The sequence below is a fragment of the Crinia signifera genome, chromosome 3 (assembly GCF_055691185.1).
Source record: "Crinia signifera chromosome 3, ASM5569118v1, whole genome shotgun sequence".
Classification (NCBI taxonomy): Eukaryota; Metazoa; Chordata; class Amphibia; order Anura; family Myobatrachidae; genus Crinia; species Crinia signifera.
The window spans coordinates 100,081,772-100,099,299 of NC_139219.1; the positions used below are offsets into that span (position 1 = coordinate 100,081,772).

General features: G+C 43.4%; 1 protein-coding gene across 4 annotated transcripts in view; it reads right to left on the minus strand.

Annotated features, from left to right (window-relative positions):
* Window positions 1-13,391, minus strand: part of PHF10 (PHD finger protein 10) — an 87,284-nt gene extending 73,893 nt beyond the window's left edge. Inside the window, exons 1-4 of one of the 4 annotated variants that reach the window (XM_083176282.1) lie at window positions 13,121-13,391; window positions 7,273-7,400; window positions 6,836-6,966; window positions 3,391-3,474 (exon numbers count right to left, since the gene is read on the minus strand). In XM_083176282.1, the coding sequence (XP_083032408.1) occupies window positions 3,391-3,474; window positions 6,836-6,966; window positions 7,273-7,400; window positions 13,121-13,297 (520 nt within the window). In that variant the 5' untranslated portion in view covers window positions 13,298-13,391. The remainder of the gene's footprint in view (window positions 1-3,390; window positions 3,475-6,835; window positions 6,967-7,272; window positions 7,401-13,120) is intronic. The other 3 variants (XM_083176284.1, XM_083176281.1, XM_083176283.1) reach the window with 3 other exon arrangements.
* Between the last annotated feature and the right edge of the window lie 4,137 nt (window positions 13,392-17,528).

Below are 17,528 nucleotides of genomic sequence, written 5' to 3' on the forward strand. Positions count from 1 at the left end.
TGTGCGGCAACAACCATTTCTGCTGTAACCAATGTCTGGTCATGCAGGTTGCAAAAGTGAGGTGTCAGGTAATTGTTTTCCTGCTAGTTCACACTCTTATAATTAGCCCACGCCCCTTATAATTAGACCACACTCCTTTTTGGCGCACACAATTTCTTCAATACCAAATTATGTATGGGGGGCTGCAGTTTTATTCTGTTCGCACTGAGACCCTAATTGTTTAGAAATAGCCCTGGTGCTGACTATATATTGGGGGCAGGGTTTATGTGTATGGGCAGCTGTGCCAACTATCTATGTGGGGGCTGTGCTGTCTATCTATTAAGAGCTGTGCTAAATACCACAGTAGAGCTTAGTGGCCCTCGGGCTTCGTTTAATTTTTTAATGTGGCCCACACTGTCTTAAAGGTTGAAGACCCCTGGTGTAATGGTTAGTATTACTGCCTCACAGCACTCAGGTCATGGGTTTGATTCCCACCATGGCCCTGTGTGGAATTTGTATATTCTCCCCGTACTCTGGTTTCCTCCCACAATCCAAAAAATATACTGGTAGGCTAATTGGCTCCCAACAAATTAACCCTAGAATGTCTGTGTGTACATGTGGTAAGGAATATAGATTGCCCCAGGGGCAGGGACTGATATGAAAAATATTCTCTGTAAAGCGCTGCGGAACAGTGGCGTAGCTACGTTTTGGGCGCCCCCCCCCCCCCCCGCCGTTAGGGGGCGCCCCCCCTCGCCACTGCCCCGCCAAGCACCCCTACCCCGCCGCCTATGCAAACCCCCCCCCCCCAATCCCCCACAGCCTTACCTATCGCGCTGGTCCCGGCGGCTCCGTTCTTCTGCTGAGGACCACCACAAAATGGCCGCCCCCATACAGCAGACAGTTTCAGAGAACTGTGTGCTATATGGGGGTGGCCATTTTGTGGTGGTCCTCAGCAGAAGAACGGAGCCGCCGGGACCAGCGCGATAGGTAAGTCTGCTGGGGATTGGGGTTTAACTATAGCACCACAGCCCCCGGCGCCCCCCCAGGTGGCGGGGGCTGCGGTGCTATAGTTACGCCGCTGCTGCAGAATATGTGTGCGCTATATAAATAACGGTTAATAACATTACCCCATAATTTAGACCACGGTTTATTACTATAATAAAATGTGAAGTCTTGTGTCATTGTAACCATAATAACCAACCATTCAAAATTAATTTTTGTTTCTGCTAAATTACTCAGTCAAAAACCTCCCCACACCAAAATAAGAAGAAAAAAAAAGGTACAAGCCTGGGCATACAAACTGCCTGTGCCTGGTTTTCCAATATAAGAAAACTCTAAAGCAACTGGACAGCAAAATCCACCTCTCACTTTGCTGTACATGCATGGCTTCCTCCACCAGCCCTAAGCAAATATTTTATTTTCATGTGACTTAAAGGGGCATACACACATAGAGATGGGTGCTAAACAATTTTGCCAAGCTATCTAGAGTAGGCGATTTACTGGTGTCTAGATCTCCCATGGGGAGGCACATACACATGCAGAGATTTGTGCTAAGCAATTTTGCTTAAGCAAAAAAAAGGCCGGGTAGTGGTTCACAATGAGAGTGTGATCAGTAGCGCTCGTTCTGTACACACAGAGAAATTTGCAGTCACTTGCTAAGCAATCTGACTAGATTTTAAATGCATGCACTGACTTAGTTAGCAGGAGATAATCTCTCAGGGTATTCACATGGAGAGATCTGTGCTTACTTTCTAAACAATCTAGTCAGATTGCCTAGAAAATAGCACAAAATCGCTTTATGTGTATGCCCCATTTAGATACCTTCTAAGTAAACAAAGTCTAACTTTTTTTTCCCCCCAGAAGAAAAGGAACATTTAATAAAATCCTCACAGATTAATGACATCATGAGTGGTCAGCTCAGCATATTGAGCTCACAGTGCTAGAGCATAGGCACCACTGAAACAGGGACGGTTGTAAATGGTTAAATACTCCTTGTAAAGTTTTGTATATTGTATTGGAACAATATCAAAACATTAATATATAGATGCAGAATTCATGAACATAGCATAACATTTAAAAAAAAAAAAATCCCTTTGGCCTAATGGATTATATAGAGATAAACAATATGTGGTTTTAAGGGGTCACAACTCTGCTGGCAGACCAACTTTTTTTTTTTTTTTTTGTCCTGTATCAAAAGGGGAGCATGGGTTCAGTTATAACAGGGAGTAAGGCTTAGGGGGTTATTTATATTAAGGCAGAGTTTCCAAAACTCCACCATTACAGTTCAGGTTTTAAGGATATCCCTGCTTAAGTGATTGGTAAAAGGTGCCAGTACACTAGGGTAATATACATTAAAAAGGCCACCGTCGCTCACAGCAACTGTTCATGTAGTATAAATACAGCCAAGTAAATTAATTGAAGTTTAGTTAAAAGGTACTTGTGTATTATCCGGGCGCCCAATTTTTGTCATCGCACGTCTGATTCTTATGTTAAATGCCCCCCCAGACCCGATTTTTGATTATACACCCACCCTGATGGGTGATTACTATGTTAAATGGCCCCCCCATTGTGAACGCCACCCCAGTATCAACGCGAACCCGAAGCGTGGCGAGCGCAGCGGTACGCGTCCTCCGACCTTTTCATACCACCACTATCCACGTCGGCGTGGAGATGATTTTATATATAGTGTGGCTCGCTGCGCTCACCACCGACCCCGACTGGATAGTGGGGGTATGAAAAGGTCGGAGGACGCGTACCGCCGCTGCTCGCCAGGCTTCGGGTTGGTGTTGATACTGGGGTGGCATTAACAAGGGAGGGGGGGGGGGGCATTTCACATAGTAATCACCCATCAGGGTGGGTGTACAACTAAAAATCGGGTCTGGGGGGGCATTTAACATAAGAATCCGGCATCTGGGTGCCTGTGCGATAAAAAATCGGGTATGGGGGTGCATTTAACATTGTAATCAGGCATCAGGGTGCCAATGTATACAATCGGCTATAATCGCGTTGCATCGCATGCCACTAGTTAAGGCATGCGATGCAATATTAAAATTGTACACTTCTCCTGGGAAAGGCTCAAAATCGGGTATAATCGCATCGCATTGCATGCCTTAAGTAGTGGCATGCGATGCAATGTATCGGGCACCCGGATAATACACAAGTACCTAGTTAAATATTGCTCCCAAAAAAAAGCACAATTGCTGTGTGAGATGCTGGCATTTTAGTGGATATTTTGAGAATTAGCATTCAAAGGGTTAAAATAAAAATTATTATTTGAAGCCAAATGTTGTTTATTTTCTGGATTACACTCATGCAAAGACAAATGGTCCAAAATAAAATAATAATGGAATATAAAAGTTGTCAATATCCAAGTTCCAAAGTGAAAAACAGAACATCTCTAGTCCTAGTTACCTAAAGTGCATTGAGTTTCTGTGATGACATTTAGCTCTCTCAGGTACAGCTTCTCCTTGTGTGACAGATCTCTTCTTTCTAAATCTTTAAAGAAAAAAAAAGTATTGCGGTTTGTTTATGCATGAAAGAAAAAAAAGTTATTTATATTTTTTTTTACATAGAATTGACAATTTCTTATTTAAAAGTGCAAAAAGTTAGACATAAGTTGACAAAACACTGCTGTGTAAATAGTGTAATAGAGAAACACATATTAAACAACATATTTATCTCTCCAAAATATAAAACCTACATTTAGAAACTTTCAAGTCATTACCAATATTATGTATAATACTCAATAAGGGTGTCAGACTGATGTACAAAATAAAGTCAGTCACTTTTTTTTATAGTGTAAGAACTTAGTTCAAATCCCTTTCTCTTAATCCATCCTGGTGACACAGCTCAAACATGGGAAGTAGGAGGATCCGCAGGACCTGTCTCTCAAAGACTTAGCATAGGTGCCTAGCTCCTGCGGACCCTCCTACATCCCGTAGGATGGATGAAAGAGAAGTACTACAGCACACCTGCAACCTGCCTACTGTGTATGAGAAGATGCAGCATCTTTTCATGCCATATGCAGTTGGCCTTAAATGCATATGCGTCTTGATGGCTCCCACTTTTAGGGAGATGGACTTTTAGCAGATGAGTAAGACATCAAGGACCATGACACATCTGGGGACAGAATGGGAGGTGAAGAGGTAAAGAGAAGGCAGGGATTAGGGAAGGGGCACAGCGATGCAGGAAAGCCGCAGAGCAGGTGGTGTGGAACAGAGCTGCAAAGGAAAGGGGCAGAACAGAGGATAGAGAGGGGGAAGGGTAAAGCAGTTGGCAGATACTGAGGTGATCTGACAACTATCAAATAGACGGGGTAAGTAAAACAAGACATTTTTTCCCTCAGCACACTGAGTAATGTTAGTAACCAATCTTGAACACTACATGATAATAGAATTCAGAGATATTGGTTACATATACCTGCGAAGGTGTATGCTATGCCCCCAAGCCGCGTCAAGGCTTCTCTGTATATTGGGGGTCCCTAGCGCTATATCTAGGTGCAGGGTGCGGCACCCCAAAAACCATAAGCTGGGAAGCCCAGTGCGGCATGCCAGTGAGATACTAAGTGTTAATAATTAGTGATAAGAGGCCAAAGCTATATATAAAGAGAGAGATAAATGAAATGTAATTAAAATAGGAGAGAGATAGTGTTAGTGAGGGAAAAGTGTTAATAGAATGTAAGGGCTTGCCGCACTAAAGCCACCCAGCCCATCCAGTCCAGGGGCACCGCAACTATCAAATAGACACAAAGGACCAGATAAACTGTTTCGCATGAAAAGCATCTCTGTCCCACAGTGTCCCAAATGTGGAGCCCTGGAAGGTTCTTTCTGGCACTTACTGTGGAGGGGCCCCCATATAGCAACGTTCTGGTCCAATGTTATTGACATTATATCTAGTACCGGTATCCCAAAAGATGCTTGGTCACCCACAGTCTGTACTGTAGCTGTCATAGATGAGGAAGTTTTGGATGCACCATCTAGACGGTATGTAGTTGGTCTCTGGACCCTGACTAAGGTATGCATTGCCAGGATTTGGCTAGCTAAGAATTTCCCAACTACGCACGCCTGGATATCTGTCGTTAATGAAACGGTTTCTCATGAGAAGTTTGCGTATCTCACCATGAAAGCAGAGTAAGTACTTGGCAGGATGGTCCAAATGGCTGGATTCCCCTTACACAATGCCCAGTGTCTAGTTGTACCCACACCTCTTATGAGGCGTGGAGCCTGCAGCTGACCACCCTCCTTCATGGAAGCACATATACTACTATGTTTCATGGTATTTTGTACCCAAGTTAATTTTTTGTGTACTGTACCATAGATGCCTTGATGACACAAAAAGGGACTATAGGGGTTATTCTGATTGATTCGCTCCCTTGTGAGTCAACTAGAACCTGCCCTGCGAATGGTGGTACGCCCCCCCCTCACAGCGTGTGTTCGCATGCACGGCCTGTGAATGGATGTTTGACAAACATCCGTTCGCAGCCTGTGGGTGAAAACCTACATCATTCGGTGCTCGCCGACCATCGAATGGTGTGGAATGTGCACGCCTATCTAAGTGACTCTCAGGTTTGCGTACACCCTCCGGAGGAAGTGGGCGGGAAGCAGAAATCCTGTCCCCGGCACCGACGTCATGGCTCGATTACCATGGGAACCATCTCATTTACATGGGATTGCCATGGGTATGAGAATCCGCCACTGCCCTACGCCCCTGCCAGGCACAGCCTTGGGTGCACCCAAACAGTCTGTTCGCCGTGGCTGCACGCACCTGGCATATGCACATGAGCAGAAATGCTGCTGCACAAGCGCCAAACATCGGTCCCCGTGCGAACGAAGGCTAGCTGCGAAAGGACCAAAATAAGGTCCTATGTTTCATCCATACATAAAGTAAGGTCTTTAAGTTTTAAACATTGCTTTTGAGTTTTCACTTCTACTCAGTGGCACCTTGATTCTATCCTTCACTGGACAGCACTGTTCCTGTTTGTTTAACATCTCTGTAATAGCTGCTCAAAAAAATTGCATAACTGAGATTGTCATTTTCTGTATGCATTAATTATTATTCCCCTTTAACATCACTGACATTTATCGCATTTTATCCAATTTTGGTCACCTGAATACACAGGTTTAGTGAAAACTGTGTGTCTTTACCGGCAGAGCCCCATTTCCGCATGAAAACGTCTGCTTTCAGGAATTTGATTTTGTCTGAGGCAGGTGAAACGAAATCCCTGATTGAACCAGTGCATGCCAGTTTATTAAATTAACAAATTACATTTGCCTTTTTCTCCAGCTGCATGTTTTCAGAAATACATTTGCTGATATATTAGCTTTCTTTGATGTAGACAAAGTCTATCCAATCCTGGGTCACAACTATCGGTACGTCCCTACAGCCGTGACCCTGGCCCATTTGCGTTTTGCTCGACCAAAAATCGCCAAGCCAAGCGTGATTCAATGTCCCACCTGGTGATCATCCAAAAGGGGCCGTGTCTTCGTTAACGGCCGTGGATTGTCAAGATCTGGCCGTGATCGCGACAATTTGCGGCCGTTCTCGGCAAAACAGGCCCGACTTTAAAGGGGGGGGGGGGTTGTATGTGTTTTTGTGGATATGGTGTATATATGCTGTGTATGTACAGTATGCAATGTATGTGTGTATGTATGCTACTATATGTGGGTCTGTGGGTACATGCTGTGTGTAAATGTATGCTATGTGTGTTTGCATATCAATAATTTTAGTTTATATAAGGAATAAACGGGTCACATCACAACATATCAGACAATAACATTCTTTATGAAGGAGAGGACCATGACACTGGGAATCTTTACTGAATACACACAGTACTATCCTCTGAAAATGGATTATTTACCTGGGTATTTACGTTTGAAGGAGGTGACACCCAAATATTCACTGACTTGTTCTTGTAACATATAGTACTCTCCGGTTTCATCTGCTGGCCATTTGTATTCAACTAAATTTTCTGCTGGGAAATAGCTGGAGCTGATAGAAAAATAAAAATCTTTTATATTATTCTGGTTGTACAGTAAAAAGGTGTGCATTTAAAAAAAAGATTCTGTACATTAGTTGGATTGTTGTTTTCTTTAAAGATTTAAAATCTTACTGCTAATAATATTTAAAAAAAATATATATAAGCATCTTTAATTCTGTGCAAAGTAATTCCATTTTTTATGGCAATTTGTCATTGCAATAGCGCTCTACACCATGCACTCTACCTGCTGCTGCATGGAAAAAATTGAAGCTTTTAAAAAAAATGTCATAATTGCATAAGAAAAAAAAAATACTTGCCCAAAGTCTTGGTTTGAATTTTCACAACTAGGGGAGCTTTCTCCGGATGTTGTACGCCTCCTTTTGGGTGGTTGGCTACCATCATTGGAAGTTTCCTCTGGATCTCTACCATCATTTGAATTATCCTCCTAGAGACAGGGACAAATGCATTGAATACTTTGGAGAACAACATAAATAGTATGTACAGGTAAAAGCCATGTGCACTTGCTGTCAGTGATCACTGTACAAGTCTGCATCTCACCACATCTTACCAAGGTGCCCCTACCCCTAGTAAGAACCCTGTGGGCTTCAATAAAGCAGCAGCTTTTCCTTATTCGCATAGTGTATGAGGGCCTTTAAGCCCTGTAAAAGCAATGCAATAAAGGCATACAACATTATCATGCATATCATTTAGTGTGTACACTATTTAGTGTTCATTCTAGCACCCGCTATATTTGAAAACCCATGCAGTTCCTCTTTCCTGCCTGGGGTGTCACTGTCTGCTCTGGTGTTTCTAGCACAGGTCTGGTTTGCATATCAGTGCCGATATACAGACCACACTATGCTAGAAGCACTACACCAGACAGCGACACCCCAGGCAGGGTTTTCAAATATGGCGGGTGCTAGAATGAACACTACTATTGACCTCTTTTCTTGTCTGTACATGAAGTCAAACTTTGCCTAGGTGCATTATTTTTATAAAACAAGATGTTCAGTGATAAAGAACAGAATGTACAGTATTTTTGTCTTTATCTATTGAACTCGTTCAGTGTGTAGTCTCTATATTGTTCATTCTGTAGCTCCGGGGAGTTCAAGGGAAATCATTAGTGATATGGTTGTCTGCTTTTATTGCATAGTGTGGATGGAGCTTAACCCTTTGGGTGCCAACTGCTCTGTGATATGCGCAAAATATCCGCTGAAATCCCCAAATCTCTGTAAGAGATATGCAAAGTATCGGCTAAATATGCCAGCGTTACTCACATTTGTTATGTAAATTCAAATTAAAAAAATAAAATATATATATATATATATATTTCCTATATAAAAGGTAAACATGACAGGTTATCATGATTAATAAAAAATGTTTGTTTGGCAATTTTCACACCAATTTTGCTAAATTCACTTGGCACTCAAAGGGTTAAGCCATATATATATATATATATATATATATATATATATATATATATATATATATATATATATATATATATATATATATATATATATATATATATATATATATATATATATATATATATATAATGGTGTAGTCGGCGGCACTCCCAGACTGGGAAATAAAGAACAACGATATGCCCAAATGTGGATCAACGTTTCAGTGCCCGTGCACTTTTATCAAGATCAGCATTATGGGAAAAATCCCATCATTCCCATCTCAGAACCACTGCCTAAACATCTCTTCCCCCTGAAACATAAGTCCAACTTTGATCCAGTAAGTACGAATGCATCCTTGAAAACGTTCAGTCGATTATTGGAGGAGACACCGAAAACAACCGACAGTTTGATACCGACACATTGGAACTTATCCAACCAGGAAAGGACAGCACTCCGTGCTCTCTCGAATTATAAGGATATAATCATCCGACAATCGGACAAAGGTGGATCGATTGTGGTCCAGAACCTAACTGACTACCAACTGGAACTTGACCGGCAACTTGCCGACGCAAACACCTACCGTCTACTCAATGGGGATCCTACTATGATTTTTAAAAAATAATTGGACAGTCTGATCTCACATGCTTACAAAGAAGGACTCATTTCATCAGCCATTAAGAACTGTCTGACGACTGAATACCCAGTAAGACCCCTTTTATATTCATTACCTAAGATTCATAAAAATCTTGATAAACCACCGGGCAGGCCGATAATATCGGTGAGGGGTTCCATCTTTTCACCGATTTCGGTGTACCTTGATGGATATCTCCAGCCGATCATTCAGGCCAAACCCACTTGTCTGAAGGACACAGCAGCTTTATTAACAGCTATTAATGCTTTTACATCTCTGCCTGAAAATTGCTTATTGTGTACCGTTGATGTATGTAACCTGTACACCTGCATACCACATAATTTGGGTTTACAAGCCACAAGAATGCTACTAACCAACAACCCCCTTTACAATGGTCCTGACCTCAACTTATACATGACCCTATTGGAGACCATCCTTACCAAAAATTATTTTTACTTTAATGGTAATTACTACCTGCAAACAGCTGGGGTAGCAATGGGATCTTGTGTGGCTCCGTCATATTCTAACGCTTTCATGATAATGATTGAAAATTAAACTTTCTTTGCAGATCCTGAAATTGCCAAACATGTATTTGCCTATTTTAGGTTTATTGATGACGTCTTGATATTCTGGAGTGGCACTAGAGAGACATTCTCTCAAATTATGGAAAACCATAATTCCACCTCAAGCCCAGTAAAATATACCTACTCCATCAGTGATCAATCGACTAACTTCCTAGACGTCACCCTGACATTGGCCAATAATAAGATCATAACATCCTTGTACCATAAGCCCACAGATAGGAACAACATACTCCTATCATCAAGTGCTCACCCCACCAGCCTTAAAAAAGCCTTACCCTTTAGTCAATTCTTACGGGTACTACGCATCAACAGTGAGCGTAGCCAGGCCCTGGTAGAATTGGACACTATGGCCAACAAATTTCTCGAGAGAGGTTATGACAAAAAAACGATACAACAAATGAAACAGAAAGCACTAGCAATCCCCCTTAGTGAATTGAAAAATCCCACACGAAATCCCAAAAAAAAACAACTAATGAGACACTGGTATGGACAAACACTTATAATCACCAAACACCTAATCTGATTAAAAAAGCTAAAAAACTGTGGCCAATTATACAATCGGACACAGACCTCCACCTCTCTAACAAAAAGCTCATGCCCGCCTATAGAAGAAATAAAAATCTTAAAAACTATTTGGTACATAATGACATCACAGAAATGGTCAAGAATCCAACCAACACATTTCTTGGCAAACCACGGGCGGGGTGTGTGAGATGTCCGAATTGTACCACATGTGGTTTCTTACAAACTGGCTCAAGCTTCAATCACCCATTTACCGGTAAAAAAATCGACATACATTATCGGTTGACATGTACCTCAAGGTTCATAATCTATCTTATCACCTGTCCCTGTTCCCTCTTCTATGTGGGAAAAACTGAAACCATGTTCAAAGAGAGAATGGCAAACCATAGGTCAGCCATTAAAGCAGCAGTTGCCAAGGGCAACAGTGAACAACCAGTGGCCAGACACTTTGCTAAGGCAAAGCATAGTGTCACGGCCATAAGATACATGATCATTGATCAGGTTCCACCTCTTAAAAGAGGAGGTGATAGACAGACCAAGCTATTACAACTTGAGACCCGGTGGATTGAGAGATTGGGGACCCTAGCACCCCGTGGGTTAAACGAATCACTGGGATTGTATGCATTCTGTTGATAACCTTGACTCATAAGCCATTACGCAATATTGGGCAAGCGGATTTAGACATATAACCACAGTATTGACTCCCCGATATGTATTTCAAGTGGGTATCCCGACATGGTGACGTAGCTGACAAGGTTGCGTCAAGGGAGATTATACTCACTACAATCTCACATACCGCATATATTTCTTTCTTCACACAGTCACTATATTTCTCATTTAATACTTTACAGATGAGATCTTATTTGAACCATTGCATATTTTTAACATGTTTTTCGTATCCTTTCCTTTTAGATGTGCCATTAATTATTATGATGTGGTTGCTTAGCAACGTGTTTGTGTACTGGCGATGACGCAGTAACCGAGCGCCGGATCTTGTGAAGGCGTCCGGAAGCAGCTGACTCCCCATGATGTATTCACTGTCTATTTAGAGTGGTAAGTCTCACTGTTTTTTATTCACTCTGCTGATCTTGATAAAAGTGCACGGGCACTGAAACGTTGATCCACATTTGGGCATATCGTTGTTCTTTATTTCCCAGTCTGGGAGTGCCGCCGACTACACCATACTGTATTCTCCCCCCTCGCTTGAGGGGAAATTTCGGAAGGCACCGGGCAAGCAACGCAGCACAGCGCTCAGAGTGCCGGCCAGCGCAAACAAATATATATATATATATAAATAAAAAGAAACACCACGGTATAAGAAAGTTATCTGTGTTGGGTAGGATAGACAAAAGGTAGATGGTGATCTACCAGCGGAACACAACCTGAACAAAAATACATCTAAGGCCTCAGAACGCCAGCTCCTTAGTAGTGCAATGTGCCCCGGATGTCATGACTTTACCAGAGTGCTGTGAAGAGCCCTATGCAGCTGCTATATAATCAGCCTGGCCTCACACCACAGACTAATGCCAGGCTTACTGCTTTGTACTGCACATAGGTTCCTCACAGCACCAAGTACATCCCAAGTGGCTCCTGGACATCGTGTCTGGGGTTTAATTGTCTGATATGGGTGATGCTGGTGAAGCATAGCCTCCTCTTGCTGGGTTAATATGCCATCCTGAAAACATGGTTCCATGCTCTGGTGTCCTGGATATCAGCTGCTGACTGACTAATAGGTCCTATAATAATGCCAATTTCTCTTCCACAGAAGGCATAGTGCAAGGTATGAAAAGGTCGGAGGACGCGTACCGCCGCCGCTCGCCACGCTTCGGGTTGGCATTCATCGTGGGGTGGCGTTAACAATGGGGGGGCATTTGACAAGAAATTACCCATCAGGGTGGGTATACAATCAAAAATTGGGTATGGGGGGCCATTTAACATTGGTTCCTATGTAAAATCAGGTCCATCGCATTGTATGCCATTATAATGGCATACAATGGACCCAATTATACATAGGAATTTAACATTACATACAATGCTTACAATGTAAAATCGGGTCGGTCGCATCGCATGCCATTATAATGGCATGCGATGGACCAGATTTTACATTTGTCGGGAAACCTCCAAAAAAAGCCAGAAATCGGGTCCGTCGGGTCTCATCGCATACCTTAAGTTAAGGTATGCGATGGGACCCGATGGGCGCCGTGCTAGGAAACAAGTACCGGAGAATCTAATGTTGTGTACACACTTGTACAATGTGCATGAGATTTTGACTATATAGTATAATATAGTCTATACAATATAAATTGTATGCAGACGACGCTCAGTGTGTATGCACGTAGTGTTTTTCAGCCCGGCTATTTTCCCCATCATCGTGCACCATACACGCTGGGCATAATTGCCCAGTGTGTATGGATCTTTAGTGCATCTGGCCCAAAGCGAGAGTAACCGCACGTTGCTCACGTTACCGCACACTCCCATTGTAGAGAAAGACAAAACGAGCAAAGTTGCACTGTAGTTGTGACCTGCACTGATATAAGAAGTGTGGTGCTTTTCCAAGGGCACATCACCACAAACTGAATTTGTATCACTGTATAGATACTGCACAAACATCTTAAGCGATTTGGAACCAAAATGCTGTTCTATAGGCAAAGCTTGGCTCAGTTTTGAAAAATACACAGCACAAGACCCAACATATCAAAACAAAATGTGATATCTGCAATGGCAGTGCTGTACGTACATACATACATGTCCATTAATCAATGAAAACCCATGAACCTGAACAGGTCAGCACTATATTCATACATAATAACTGAAGTCAGAGGCCTACTATAAGCACAACACAATTAAACAGTGGCTATATCCTAGAGGATGTTGTGGCACGCAGTAAATGATAGCAGGGGCTGGAGAAGAGGGCTAGCAGTGACACACACACACCTATAGAGGTACACAACGCACACACCTATAGAGGTACACAATCAAATCTCATACATGTAGCTGGATACATAGCCTAGTTTATCACCTTAAGGGAGGGCGGAGCAGGGGTGGCTGGATCACTGTCGCACGGAGGCCGCACAGGTGACATGACGGCCGCCATGATCCGACCTGCTGCAAGAGGAAACACAACAACGGGAGCCGTACCGGCGGCTAACTCCTCCCCTGTGCTGTCCGACACACCCCCTAATTCACCAGCTAACATTTGATAGGCCCGCCGATACCATAAACGAGCCTATAGAGCACAAACACGCCTCCTTCTCTACCGACAAGCTTGTGATAGGAACACCATAATAACTACGCCTACAGCACAGCTATACGCCCCCTAATCTATCGCCGTGTGATTGGCCCCCAAATCTACAACCACGCCTACAGCGGTTAATCTGCCAATCTGTGGGTAATCTGCGTGACGGTGTGATAGGACTGCGTAGGGATGGGACATCGAAAGAAAACATCGGTCAAATGATGTTTTTCAACATTGAATGCAAAACATCATTTAGACCTAAACATTGGTACTGTGAACCCGATGTTAAGCGATGTTAACCGATGTTTCGATGTTTTTTTAAATAAACTGGTTACCAAAGCATATAATACACTAATAAGCTTCTGAAATGATAAATAATCCCTCTATTAAGTTTATCTTGTTGGAGGCTTACAGTTTATACACACACAATGGATGTAGGATTCATGTTTTGTGGTAAATCAAATTTGTTATGGAAGGAAAAAAACATGAAGCATTAACTATCAAAGCTTTATTGCAACAACTCACAATCTGCTATTTTTACCTAGATTTTTAACTGTAGCAACTTATGTTGATCATAGAAAATAACAAAAAAACTGTACACACAGTGCAACATAGAACATACTACATAGAACAATCACATAGTACATTGAAAAAAAACCTTTAATTTAAATAAGTTTATCACGATTGTTTTAATATACAAAAACTTTGGGCCTAATTCAGAGGTGGATGCAGTTGCGCTCTCAAATCCACAACTTAAGTATAAAAGATGCAACATTGAGAACATCAAGCATATGAGCAACCCTATTGTTGCTTAGAATAACCATCAGAACAAAGATGCTGGAGCCAGTGCAACTGCAAATTAATGTTTGAAACACATCTGCATTTGAAAAACCAGCCCCCATCCCCTCCCTCAAATAGAAACTACTGTACCTGTCACTCAGTATCTGCAGCCACTGTTACTAATAAATCACTGCACATGTGCAGTGTGACTGACATTGCATTTCAAAGAAATAAACTGTGCAAATGTCTGCATCCACAACTGAATCAGGCCCTTTGTAAGGTGCTGTGATATGCTTGCTGCATAATAATAAATCAATTGATAGATTGTAAGCTTGCGAGCAGGACCTTCATACCTTTGACTGACTGTAAATACCCAGTTTGTTGTATCACTGTCTCCTATTGCAAAGCGCAAGTGAATATGCTGCACTATATAAGAAACTATTAATAAATAAATATATATGAAGGGAGTTCACCACAATGTCACTACTAGTGACTTTCATATTATACTGTTCATTCTAGCACCCACTATCTTTGAAAACCCTGCCTGGAGTGTCGCTGTCTGCTGTAGTGCTTCTAGCACAGTGTGGTCTGTATATCAGCACTGATATGCAAACCAGACCTGTGCTAGAAACACCACAGTAGACAGTGACAGTGACTCACTAACAGCACCAGTTGCAGTGAGGCAGGGGTGGGGCTGTTCTGTGTGCTGCTGCTGAATGGCTGGCCAGACTGTCTTTCACTGTCAGCTACCACCCACAGCAGCTGCACACAGCCACACACACATATGAAAGCCCAGCCAGCAGTGATACTGTCATGTTTGTTAATGTTTTTTATCAGTCTCTTAAGATTTTAAAGAATATAAATCAAGGAGAGAGTGAGCTGGCTGCAAAAGCATTGAAAGCAGCACACATTGACACACAAAAGAAAAAACATTGGAAGATTGAGAAAAACATCGGGGGAGAAATCTAGCGATGTTGATGAAACATTGGATCCTCAACATAGCAGGGTTAAACATCGAACATTGGAACCATAAATCCGATGTTACCGATGAAACATCATATGATTACCCATCCCTAAGGACTGGCACTCGCCACTCAGGCGACACTATAACCAATTCGCTGACAGCGCACGCAGTGACGCGTAGCCTGGCAACATTTGGCAACGCATGGTGCTGTGTAGCGGTGCGTCATCCAAGCAAGGCATAACGTCACAAGTCTAGTGAAGTTGCCTATGGCCACCATTTAGGTGTTGTCATAGTATAGATTGCTAAATAAATTCGAACTAGAAGCGGTTTGATGCATCTCCCAATATGGTATTATTTAAGTGAGATATTTGAAGGATCCACCAATTAATAAATTATCTTCTAAAAATGCCTGCATCGCTCACAGCAACTGTACTTTTAGTATAAATAAATACAAATACAGACAAGTTTAATTTTATGAATTAATTTAATTTTAGTTAAATATTTGGACCAAAAAAAAGAACATTAGCGCTGAGCTTTTTTTTGGAGTGCAATGTTTAACTAAACGGTACTTGTGTACTTTCACAGCTCCCATCGCATGCCAAATGTAATGGCATGCGATGGCATGCGATTTTTGCAGTTTTTAGCTTTTTTTTATAAATCGCATGCGATCACATGCGATTTTTAGCAGAAATGCATCCAAATGCATTGAAATTATTATCAAACATGTTCAATGGCCCCCAAATGTCATTTTTGAGGCTGTACCACCCCCACTATCAACGCAAACCCGAAGCGTGGCGAGCGCAGCGAGCCCGCGAGGGGCGGCGGTACGCGTCCTACGACCTTTTCATACCCCCACTATCCACGTCGGCGTGGAGTTGAGAATACAAAGTGTGGCGAGGGGACGCGGACACCTGTGAAGCCCGCGAGGGGACACGGATACCTGTGAAGGTATCCGTGTCCCCTCGCGGGACTCGCTGCGCTCGCCACGCTTCGGGCTCGGTGGCTCGCTGCGCTCGTCACACTTTCTATTCTCAACTCCACGCCGACGTGGATAGTGGGGGTATGAAAAGGTCGTAGGATGCGTACCGCCGCCCCTCGCGGGCTCTCTGCGCTCGCCACGCTTCGGGTTCGCGTTGATAGTGGGGGTGGTACAGCCTCAAAAATGACATTTGGGGGCCATTGAACATGTTTGATACTAATTTCAATGCATTTGGATGCATTTCTGTAAAAAATCGCATGCGATGCAATTTTTTTCCTATACGATGGACATCGTGGGAGCCGTGATTGTACACAAGTACCAACTAAACTTCAATTTAGTGACTTGGTTGTATTTGTATTTATACTAAAAGAACAGTCACTGTAATACCCCTTTTACACCACTGCAAAAACCCGGGTCATGGACGGGTCAGACCCGGGTCAGCGGCGGTGTAAATGGGTCACGCCGTGTCCCTTTACATAGGACTTATACCCAGGTCCTGACCTGGGTAGAACACGGCTAGGACCTGGGTAGAGGGCGGTGTAAACGGGTACGCCGGGTCATCCGACCCGGCTCACGTTTAAATGAATGGGGGACGTCCAACCTGCGGGCCGCAGCGTCCACAGGTAGGGCGGGGAGGCACACACAGTCTCCGCTGCTGTCTGCTATACTCTGCAGACAGCAGCGGAGGAGGTGAATGGATGCCTGTGTGTGGCATCCATTCACCTCCTGGACGAAGGCTGGGGGCAGCCCAGCAGATTACCTTAGTGCTGGGTTTGCCCCCAGTGCAGCGGTCCGGGTCCTGGTGGCGGGGATCGCGCTTGGAGATGACGTCATCTCCAAGCGGCAGCGGTGTAAAAGGGAAAAAACTCCGGGTCGCACCCGGCTTGAAGCGGGGATCAAAAACCTGGGTGTGACCCGGCAATTTAATTCTGTCTAAAAGGTGGAAATTGCCATTGCTGCTGCCTTTAAACACGATCAACGACACCCATTTTGGTGCATTGTCTCCACACAGCGAATGTCTGAATCTCACAAAAGAACACTATCGTGTGAGGGATGTACAGCATAGAGAAGATGTTACCATACCCTCCAACTGTACCGATTTAGCCGGTACAGTACCGTTTTTAAACGGTCTGTACCGGCTAAAATCCACTGTACCGATTGTACCGATTTTTGATCCATCAGGTGGCTTTTCATTTTATAGCAGCTGTGACAGGCAAGCCACTCTGCAAATCCTGTCTCCCCTCACCTACTAAGAAAATATGGCCCTGTAATGACCTGCACCCGTTCCCAGAGGTGCATTGCGGGTGGAGGCCAGCGTGCGTCGTGTAATGACGTCACGCGGCCGCACCGTGGACCTGCCTGTGCGCTCAGGGATTGTTGTGTACATACAGCGCCCTGTGGCAACACATGTGAGGTTGCTTTTTTTGGATGCAGGCCATGGCACGGGACTCTAGGTGGATCTGTGAGGA